At 32.7% G+C, this 12,155-nt stretch overlaps 1 protein-coding gene across 1 annotated transcript; it reads left to right on the forward strand.

The window, feature by feature from the left end:
* The first annotated feature begins 778 nt into the window (after positions 1–778).
* On the forward strand, positions 779–2,868 carry LOC131625697 (peroxidase 15-like). The gene is made up of 3 exons (XM_058896534.1): positions 779–1,002; positions 1,081–1,272; positions 1,975–2,868. Exons 1-3 carry the CDS (start codon positions 781–783, stop codon positions 2,611–2,613), a joined length of 1,053 nt encoding a protein of 350 aa, XP_058752517.1. The 5' UTR covers positions 779–780; the 3' UTR covers positions 2,614–2,868.
* The last annotated feature ends 9,287 nt before the right edge of the window (positions 2,869–12,155 follow it).

The following is a 12,155-nucleotide window of genomic DNA, read 5'->3' on the forward strand; positions in this document are numbered from 1 at the left end:
AACATAAAACTCAATAAAACTGAGTTTTCACTATGGTTCTCACCAACGAAAATAGTGCAATAAAACTCAACACCAACACCAATTCTAAAGGGACACGACCATTTAGGAATAATATGAACAAAATTAAATAAATTCAAATTCAAATATATATAAAAAGTTAATAAACAAAATCAAATTAAATATTTTTTTGTTAAAAACAATATCCCCTCAAATAGTTAGTAATCACGCGGTATAAAATTTGATCCGTTTAAAATAAATAATTAAATACAAGTGTTCAGACAATCAACATATTTTCATATAATTTATATTTAATATTTTTGACTTCTTAAAATCAAAGAAAAAATCTTTTACAGAGTTCATAGATTCATATATAATAATATTATGTCTTATAAAATTATATATATAATTTTTAAGAGAATTGAATTCACCATTCAAAATAAAAATAAATAGTGACGTAATTCCTTTTCACAAATATAAATAAAAATATATATTTTTATAAAAAAATCAATTTATTTTATAAAATTATTAACAAAAATATATATGATTGACGTGTTTATAATTTTCATAGTAATATTAGTTACATTCACTTACACAATAAAAATGATTATTTGTTCAATGAAATATGTGTGATACCTTTCGTTTGCAATACTTTACAAGTCATTTTTCAAAAAATAAAATAAAATAATTAAGTACTTTACAAGTCATCATAACAATTAAAACATTTATTTGCCTATAAAAATAGAGGCTTGATTAATGCACAATCACACTCAAAACAACAAAATGAACTCCTTTGGTCTCACATTGACAGCTATATTTTGTGCACTGGTTCTTCTTGGAGGCTTACCTTTCTCTTCTAATGCACAGCTTGATGCATCTTTCTACAGAAACACTTGTCCAGATGTTCATTCCATTGTCCGTGAAGTCATAAGAAATGTTTCCAAGACAGATCCCAGAATGCTTGCTAGTCTCGTCCGACTTCACTTTCATGACTGTTTTGTTCAAGTATGTCTCTATATACTTTCCTGCATATTCATTTTTTCATGCTTTTTTAATCTAACACCGATTTTCTCATTGTAACAGGGTTGTGATGCATCAGTTTTGCTGAACAAAACTGATACCGTTGTGACCGAACAAGAAGCTTTCCCAAATATCAACTCTTTAAGAGGTTTAGATGTTATAAATCGGATCAAAACAGCTGTGGAAAATGCTTGTCCTAACACAGTTTCTTGTGCTGATATTCTTGCTCTTTCTGCACAAATTTCCTCCATTTTGGTATAGCACATCCTAAATATCATATATATATATATATATATATATATATATATATAGAGGAGGGATCAAATTACACCCGAAGAGTTACACCACGAGTTACACTCATTCAATAACTACATTTCGAATTAATATTTTTTAAATTCAACCGTTGGATTGAAAGATAATATCATATAGATCATACATATAAAGTTTGAGCTTAATCTATAATGATTTACTATGTCATTGAATTACATCAAAATTAACGTTATATGAAAGCTCATTTTGACGTTAATCTTTGGATATCTTGATGATATAGTAAATCATTATAGATTAAGCTCAAACTTTATAGGTATGATCTATATGATATTATGTTTCAATCCAACGGTTGAATTTAAAAAATATTAATTCGAGATGTAGTTATTGAACGAGTGTAACTCGTGGTGTAACTCTTCGGGTGTAATTTGATCTCTCCTCATATATATATATATATATATATATATATATATATATATATATATATATACATGATGATTCTGTAACACGCCACGTCACTTCTGAAGAAAGACGTGTCAGTGTTTATCTGGGTCTTAGACACCAACATCATTTCGACACTTATAACTACAGTTATTTTATTTATTTATATAAATTATTATCGATGTCTATGTGTCAGAGTGTCAGAATATATGTTTCATAACGTAACTGATGTAATTTACCTATTGACAGGCACAAGGTCCTAATTGGAAAGTTCCCTTAGGAAGAAGAGATGGTTTAGCAGCCAACCAATCACTTGCTAATCAAAATCTTCCAGCTCCTTTCAACACATTAGACCAACTCAAAGCCACATTTGCCAAACAAGGCCTCACCACTATCGATCTAGTCGCTCTTTCCGGCGCTCACACAATCGGAAGAGCTCACTGTTCTTTATTTGTCGATCGTTTATACAACTTCAGCAACACAGGAAAGCCTGATCCATCTCTCAACACAAGTTACCTACAAGAGTTACGCAAAACTTGCCCTAATGGCGGACCTGGAACAAACCTAGCCAATTTTGACCCTACTACTCCAGATAGATTTGACAAGAACTACTACTCTAATCTTCAGGTTAAGAAGGGTTTGCTTCAGAGTGATCAAGAGCTTTTCTCAACTTCTGGTGCTGATACTATTGCCATTGTGAACAAGTTTAGTGCTGACAAGAATGCTTTCTTTGATAGCTTTGAGACTGCAATGATTAAAATGGGGAATATTGGTGTGATTACTGGGAATAAAGGAGAGATTAGAAAACATTGTAATTTTGTTAACAAAGATCGTATCAGAATGGCTTCTAGGGATTCATCAGAATCTGGTATTGTTAGTTCAATTTAAGTACATTAGGATCACTACATATGAAATGTAGTGATTGGAGAGTGCAAATAAAGATATATCTAGGCACATTTGAGGCATGTGTTATTGTGTTTGTGAGAGAAATATCTTGTTGTATTTGAAGTTTATATTTGGATCGAGAGTGATTTAGATGAAATCACAATGAAATGGGGACTTCATCAATCTTACCACCAATTTTTTCTGGCTTGTTATGAACTTGATTTGGCATTAATTAATGAGTTAGATATGTGATTATGTATGTGCAACTAATTTTAACATTTAAATTAAATAAATTTACAAATTTAAATACACTATATTACATTGGATTTTTGTCACTTCTATCTATTTCTCTCTTTTTAAGAGATTTTCACTTTTTGTTCAAATTGTCCCCTTTTTTTCCATCATCATCATGCAAAGAAGAAAGTAAACAAAAAATAGTTATGCTTTAAGAAAACACTTCGTATTTATATTGATGAAGTAACTGTTGGAACCTTTCATGTCTATGCAATGATTCTTATTGCAAGGAATATTTTCTTCAGTGGTTCAATCAAGTCTTTATGTTTTTATTTGAAAAATCAAGCAATTGTTTTGAGTTAGAAATATATAACCCTAATTATGAAAATCATTCTATAACCTCAAATACTATAAGTAATTTTTGCAAAAGGCTAGGTTGTAGACAATAAATTTAACTACATAAAGTAGACGTTGATATTTGTGTTAAGAAATTTAACTTCGGATTAAAGATGTTCAGTTTTTTCCCAAAGAATTAGAGTTAGGTGGCTTCAGAAGGATGATGCCAATACCAGTTACTTTCATGCTTGCATCATCAGGAGCAGGTCTACGAGAAATGCAATTTTAACTCTTAAGATAGGTGATGTTTTGGTAGTAGAGATTTGTCATGAGGTATGGTTGATTACTTCTCTAATCACTTTAAAGAACCTCTCATGGATCGAACCTGGTTGGATGGGGACCCTTTTCCATATCTCTTAGAGGACGACTGTGTTAGTCTCACGACCCCATTTCTCCTTGTAGAGATCGACCCAACGATTTCTTTGTGTGATGGTAACAAGAGTCCTAAATCAGATGGGTTCAATTTCTCCTTTTTTTATGAGGTTTTGACTCATCTTTAGGGATGGGATTGGGAATGCGTTTAAGTTGTTCCACTAGTTTCCTTCTCTCTTCAAAGTTTATCCATATTTTCTGTGACATTGATTCCTAAGGTCGACTCTCCATCTCAGATGAGATATTTTCAGCCTATTTCATTTGTACGGTCACTCTATAAACTCCTGGCTAAACAATTTAGTGGGTAGGCTCACTGATGTTATGGAGAAGCTTATTTCTTTTAACTAGTCACCTAGATTCCTAATGGATGAGGTTGTAGCCGTAAATGAGTTAGCGGATCTAACCAATAAGCTTAAAATATCTTGCTTCATTTTTAAAGTTGATATTGAGAAAGCTTATACCTCGGTTAATTGGTTTTTTCTGTATTATATACTCTTTAAATTTAATTTTAATGATAAGTGGATAAGTTGGATTATCACATGTTTTTTTAATGATATTCTTGTGGTCTTGGTTAATGGTGACCCAACCTATAAGAAATTCGTATCTCAAAGGGATTGAAGCAAGATGGCCATAAGGCTCCTTTTCTCTTTCTCTTGGTAGTGTAAGGCCTTGAATGGACTGTTCTCTATGGCTGTGGACCAATGTTCTTTCTCAGATATTTGTGTGGGTTTCTCAGACTTGATTGTCTCTTATTTTGAGTATGTGAATGATACGATTAATATGGTGGAGTCATCCTATGAAAACCTCTAGTCAATCACGACTATTCTTAGAGCTTTTGAGCTAGCCATAGGTCTTTGGGTGAATTTCTCCAAGAGCAGTCTCATTGGGATACATTATGATCCCGCTTTCCAATAAGGATGAATCCTTAGTTGTACTGTACTAGAAAACTTTTAGGTGCCCTTATAATTATGTGGATTCACTCTTGGCGGAATGGGTATATATCTCTAGGAAGGCGGATAATTCTTCTTAAATTTATTCTTAACGTTATTACTATCTTCTTTTTGTTTATTTTAAAGATGAATGTCAAGGTAGTTTGGAAGAAGATTATGTTAATCGAAGAAGATTTTTGTGGGGTGGTGTTAGAGGGGGCTCTAAGATTTATACGATTAGGTGGTATGATGTTTGTAAATCCTTGAGGTTTAGTGGCTTAGGCGGTGGTTAATCTAACTTTGTTGGGTAAATGGGGGTGGAGTTAATTTTGGCTATTTCAGGCTTATGGTAGGATATCCTATCATCTATATATGGAGTTATTCCGACTACTTCTATCTCAGGAGGCAGAGTTGTTTTTCTTCGCTTAACATCTTCTTATTGGAGAGAGGTGTATCTCCTAGAGGTAAAAGGGGAAGATCCCCCATACTAGTTTTACACTAATGTTATTAAGAAAGTTGGTTTTGGGCTCCTCAATTTGTTATAAAGTGATCCTTGGTTGGGTCCGATTCCTCACAAAGTCAGGTTTCTGTAGCTTTTTTTACTATCTCAGAGCAGAAAGACTGTTTAGTGGGGGAGGTGGTTAAGTGGTAGAGGCAGTCTTGGATTTGGAATTTTAAGTGGAGAAGAGTTCGTATTTTTTAGCATGAGCACTCGTGGATAGCTGATATTCTCTTAGTTGTTAGGGACTTTACTTTTTCTTCCTAGTCTGACAAGTGTTGGTAGCACCACTCTAAAGACGATTCTTATTCCGTGGCCTCATTGTATTCCTTTCTTCGCACCCACAATTTTTCTAGTAATTGTGAAGTCCCATTAGTAGATTTGGTCCTTTCTAGTATTTGGAATAGTTGGGCCCCATCTAAAGTTATCATTTTCTCTTGGAAGATCTTGCAGGATATGATTCTTACCAGAGATCATTTATTTAAAAGAGGGAAATTTTTTGGTTCAGAGGGTATCTCTTATCCTTTTTGCTCTAGAATCCTAGAGTTGTCTTCCATTCATTTTGTGACCTGTGACGTAGTGGTGTCTGTTTGCTATAAGATTTTTAGTTGTTTGGGTTGGACCGTAGCTTTATCTAGATATCCCCTGGATTTTACAAATGTTTTTCCCTATTGTTGGTTCTTCTAGACTTTGGAGATATCTTATGCTTTGGCATGATGTGATATAGTCAATTTGGAAATTTCGGAATGATATTGTGTTCTCATGTAAATTAGTGGTTGTGAAAGACATGAAAAACATTAATATCCTTTTAACTTGGAAATGATATCTTGATAGGTCAGTGGGGAACTCATATACTTTCTCGACATGACTCGATAACCCTATCAGGCATCTGAGCCAATAACGGTTAGAGTGTCTTCGGTCTCCTATTGGTGTGTTCTTATTACTTCAGCAGAGTTTGGTTGCTGCTTTCGCAGGTTCTGAGCTAGGGGGTTCTAGCTCGTTCTTTCTTTGATGCCTTATTTTTGTCCTTTTGGTTTTTTCTTCCTTTTTGTGTGTTTTTTTGTTGATAGGGTTTGGTGGTTATTAATTTGCATGAGTTTCTTTGGTACCGCTTATGCCTCTTCCAGGCTCCTTTTATGTACTTTGGCCTTAGTGTTTCTTTACCTTTATTCAATAGATTATATTTTCTTTAAAAAAATAAATCTAAGGTATAATCAATTGGACACTACTATAAAAAATATATTTCGTAACATCATCTTACTACGGCGATTTACTCAACCGTAGTAATAACTCATTTTTAGGTGTTTTTTTTGTTATTTACCAAAATATATTTTACCACGGTCAGTCCTATCAATCATGGTGAAAAGTACTTGGAGTGACATGCTTCGAATCCTATCACCATCAATTTTCCATTTTTTTGTGACAAAAAGAGCGTGTCCCTTATAATATTATATTTATATTAAAATTAAAATACCTTTCACCACAGTCTAAAAAAGAAACCGTTGTAAAAAGTACCTCAGTAACAAGATATTTCATCACAGTCATTATTGTCAACCATGGTGAAAAAGTATTAGTTATATATAAGTGAAAGTTCTCTCGTTTCAATATAGAACAATCGTCTCTCTCATAAAGCAAAACCTTAACATCTCTCTCACGCCTTATCCTAATCTCCATTAATGTTTGCACACCATTTTTTCATAAAACTCCAACATATCTCCTCTAACTCGTATGAATCAAGGAAATGTGTTACACAACATGCATGACGGAAACACCAAACTCATTTCTTTTACTTCCTCTTTACATTTTAGGTACGTGAGATGTTTCTAAATTTTATGTTATGAGTTGTGATATTTTTGATGTTTTTGTTGGGATATCTTAATGTTTTTGTTGAGATATGTTTACGTTTTTGAATAAATCGTTTGTTGTTGTTTGTGTTATTATGAATGTTATTGTTTAGGTATATTGATGTTTTTGTTGAGCTCATATGTTGTTGTTTGTGTTATTGTGGATCTTATTATTTTGATATGTTGATGTTTTTGTTGATGTATGCCGAGATTTTCCTTTCATAAAAGCATATAGGCTTTTCAAAGGGTTGAAAGTGTTGTGTAATTTACCTTGGTAAATTCGAGAGTTAGTCTTACACCTTTACAAACATTGATCACTTGTAAAAGACTCGACGAATTTTCACACTTCCTTTTTTTTCAATATCCAAAGGTTCTGGTCCCTTGCCACATTATCTTTGACTTTACACTTCAATTGGAACCTTGACTCTTCTTTTGAAGATGTTTGAGATAAATCTTCATTATAATCATCACTATAAAACAAACAGGTTAATCAAAGATCTTTGTTAACTTCAACGAATACTACTTGACATAAAGTATTTTCTTCTACAAATAGGTATTGATAGCCTTGATCTCCAAGAAACACAACTTAATCATAACTATAACAAATGATCTTGATCTTTAAGACACATCAAATGTAACTCATCAAGACATGATCACAACAAAAAAAGTTTTGATATTCTAATCACTGCAACTTGATCATCTGACAATATGCCACCTTGATCATTAAGCACCACCACTTGATCAATACATTAAGAACTAACACTTGATTATCATATCAAGCACTACCATTTGATCGACATATCAAGCACTGCCACTTGATAAACATATCAAACACCACCACTTGATCAACATATCAGATGATATCATTTGAACCAACAAACCTTAAACATCAAGATTGATGAAGACAACGTCAAAACCAAAAATATCTTTACACGCGTATTATCTACAAACACATAGATCCATAAAGATAACTTATGTCTTTATGACAAACTACGAAGAAGAAGATGAGTGAAGAAGATGAGTTAAATAAAGCTAAATTTAAATTTACCTTCCATGAATTATTTTCCATATGTAAGAATTTTAATAAAGAAACTAGTTGACTGAAATATATTATCTCCACATCTAAAGACCATATCAGATCTCTTGAAAATGATACATTAATCTAGGAAATACATCAACTTAGAAAAACTTATTTTAAGCTTTAAATTTGTTTCCACTCTTTCCAAAAATATTGATATCAAATGTGTAGGTTGTGAGAAATTGAAAAATAAAATTGAGGATCTGCATGAAACTCTTAGTAAATTTATCAAAAGGAGAATTAGTTTATACATGATTTTATCTAATCAAAAGAGAACCTATAATAAAGTTGACCTAATTATCAATTCAAGAATAGTGCCAAATTCCTTAACAAGTTTTGTCTGGCAAAAACAATCTCTAATCATAATATATTAAAGGATACATTTTGTGTAAAAAAAATCATATTTATTCATATTGCTTTAAGAAAATTATTACATGGAATGAACCTCTAAATCTTTGTTAGAACAATACATCGTAGCACAATGTTGTTAATCATCTTTAAAGCATGTAATAATTCCACCCAAAATAACGCTAAGCCAAATATAAGTTGAAATTATGGTGTAGGACTGTTGATTGAGATGAAAAACCCAATTTTTATGTTTGATGTTTCTGTGACAAATGCTAACTATTGGAGATATAGTAAAATAGTTGTTAGTTAAAGTTGTTTACTAGTTGGTTAGTATCTATATAGAGCTGTCTAGAGCTGTCAAAATGGGCCGACGCCCATGGGCCAGCCCATTAGGCCTGAAAAAAGTTAGGGGTTGGGCCTTATTTTTCGAGTCCATTTACATCCGGGCCTTTTTAAGCCCGACCCGAAAAAGCCCTAAAAATTATGGGTCGGCCCGTATGGGCCATGGGTAGCCCGCCAGTCCGAAAAAAATAAAAAATAATTAGAAATAAACCTTTCTTAACCCATAAAAAAATAAACAAAATAATATTAGCCACGGATGTTGTAACGCAGTATAATATATTAAGCAATGGATATATGGTTAAATTGAATAATTTTTTGATTCATTATAAACAGGGTGCATATTTTGGTTATATAGTTATATAATAGGCCTATATGGTTATAAAATGGTTATAGTTATATTGAATATTTTTCCTATTCATTATAAACAAAGTGCATATTATATGGTTATACTGTTATATGGTAGAAATGTTTCTATATAATCTGATGCTTGTTGTTGTTATTGTGTTGATTTACATGTAAGTATATATGGGCCCGTATTAGGTATTATATTTTAATTGTTAACCTAATATAAAAGGAAGAAGAATTTTTTTAAATGGGCCCGTTTAGGACCTAGGCCCGGGTAGCCCGCAGCCCAGCCAGGGCTGGGCCTGGGTAGTAAAATAAGAGCCCACTTAAATATAGGTATTTTGGGTCCGACCCTGAAAAGCCCGAGGCGCGCATGGGCCGGCTCATTTAGGGCCGGATAGCCCATATTGACAGCTCTAGAGCTGTCAAAATGGGGTAGTACATATGGGTCGGCCCGCCAAGCCAGAAAAATCATAGGGTTTGTGCCTTAAAATTAGAGCTCATATTTTTCAGGACCTTTTTAGCCCAGCACTAAAAAGCTCGCTACCCATTAGGGCTAGCCCATATGGGCCGTGGGTAGCCCATCAGGCCCGCATTATTTTAAATTTTTTTAAAATATTAATATTTATATTATCTTACTCCAAAATAGCATATTGATTTTTCTCACTTCACCAAATTTTATCTCTATTTTATTCAATATTTCTCTTTTAAGTATTATACATTAATATAATCAACATTTTTTATCGTATTATATTAATTTTCTCTTATAATAAATATTCAAGTATTATTTTATACAATTTAGACATATATTATATTTAGAAACATATTATAGTATTTATAAGAGATAATATAGTACTTAAAAATGTATTATGTTTACAATAACATAATTTTTAATTTTATTTATAATAAATATTATGGAGTTTTTATTTTAATTTTTTTAAATAAAAAAGCCCATTTAGAGCCGGGTAGCCCAAAGCCCATCTAGGGCCGGGCTCGGGTAGTAAATCTCGAGCCCATATTATACAGGGCCTTTTTGGCCCAGCCCTGAAAAGCCCAGGGCCCGCTAGGGCCGGCCTGTTTAGGGCCGGGTAACCCATATTGACATCTCTATATCTATATATAGCTCTAGAGTAGTCAAAATGTAATCATCTTTCTTATATGTAATATTTTTACTCTAATCAATATACAAGTTTCAACATTTCTTTTCTCCCCTTTCCATGGATGCCTTGTTTCCTAATATGGTATCAGAGCATTTTTGGTATCCACCTTGAAAGGAAATTTTCCGCTGATTTTTTCTAAGAAAATAATTTTTTCCTTTTCTCTTTATCTCTTGTTTTTAGATTCATCATCCACTTTTTTCAATTTCTGTTCAATTTCTTGATACAGTTTTAATTACTTTGGTTCTATTTTTATTGATATGGTTTCATCTTTTATCAAAGATTTTCCCTAAATCTTAAGGTTCCAATTTTCCAACATCTATGATTGCAGATTCGATTGACGTTTTCGTTCCTTCCTTTGGTTCCGATATTGAGTTTTGTTGATACCAGCATCAACTTTATGGTGTTGCGATTTGACGGTGTGGGCATCAACTTCTGTATGTGATCCTCTGATATCTCAATTTCAGCTTGCGATTCTTGCAATTCAATTCTTAGCTTAACAAGTTTCAAAGGATTTCGTTTAATTGCTCCCCAACCTCTTTCGTCAACATCACAAATCTCAAATATCGTGATTCTTTCAAATTTTGGTTGCGTCTTTTCTCTGTTTTGACGATGTTGGTTCGGTAGTTCGTCGGAGATAGCGGTAACTCACAATTGCAAACACCATTGACATCGTTATTGTTTGCATCGTTTCCACATAGCCGTGGTTTAAAGGTTTGTCTTTGAAGCTCATTGTATTACATTTGAGGTTAGACTTCTTGATTTGAAAGGTTGAAGGTGAAATTTAATATTCTTGAAGTTTCTTTTGCTCAAGATTAGATTAATTCATATCTGGATTATGACTCATTCTTTGGCCTCTGGATCATGTTTTAAGCTGGTTCTGATATGATGAATCTCATTGGTCTATAGTTTTACATTATTGCATGGTTTGAACTTTTTTTGGAAGCAAATCATGGAATTGAAATTGTTGATGATTGATTAAATGTTGCAATTTTATGAAGATTGAAGACAACTTTGAGTTGTAAATTTATGATGGATAAGTACTATTTTGCTGCTTCATCATTTTGATGCTTGTGGTTTATGTGACCAATGAGGTCATTAAAGTTTGTACAACATGATTTGATAATTTTTCTTCAACTTGAGATTTCATTTGAATCTTTCAAATGTGTTGATCTAACAAGTTTGGACATAGCTGTTTTTGGATGGTCCTTTTATTGGTTTCTACCTTTTCTGTGAGCACCAAGTGTTTTGTGATACAAGTTTATTCCATTTCCAGCTTGTGATTTGGCAAGAATTTGGGGTTTGTTGCAAGTGTCGGTGAAGATATGCATTTTTGTTGTTGAAAGAAATGCATAATTTTAGATTTGGAAAATTTTGGAGATTTATGTTTTTCCTTAAGAGTTGAAGACTTCCAGAAAGTGTATCCTTGATAGTGTTATTGCTGCACTTTGTTACTCGTTTGAATTCGTGAGTCCAATCAACATGTTAATGTTTCAACAATGGTTTATTTTCAATATTGAGAATACTCTAGGTTGAATTTGGTTTGATGAAGTTAGAAATTATTTTCTCATACAATGTAATGCCTACATGCTGGTTGTAAAAGGTTGCTTTTAAAGACAAGTTCCAAGTTCTAATACAAGTTCAAGTACTGTGATAATATTGTCTTGGATTTGTAGTATAAATTGGTCTTCCATTTTAATTCTTGAAGGAGTTAATTTCAGTTTCTATTACATATGGTTACAAATTGACAGCATGTTATTGATGTGCAAAGACCATTCACATATTGGTTTGGAAATCTTATTCATGGATTGGTTTGGCTATTTGAAAATGCATTCTTGCTTCACCTAGTGAATGGTGTTCTTTGGTTTATCTACAATTGTGAAGATTGAAGACGACTTTGAGCTCTTTCATCTACTCTTTGTTGCCTTGTTTTGTACAGGTTGTATTTCGTTGATTGCCGATTGAGTAGTTGTTTTTTATATGTACTATATCATCTTGAGC

The sequence above is a fragment of the Vicia villosa genome, unplaced genomic scaffold, assembly GCF_029867415.1.
Source record: "Vicia villosa cultivar HV-30 ecotype Madison, WI unplaced genomic scaffold, Vvil1.0 ctg.000233F_1_1, whole genome shotgun sequence".
NCBI classification, from domain to species: domain Eukaryota; kingdom Viridiplantae; phylum Streptophyta; class Magnoliopsida; order Fabales; family Fabaceae; genus Vicia; species Vicia villosa.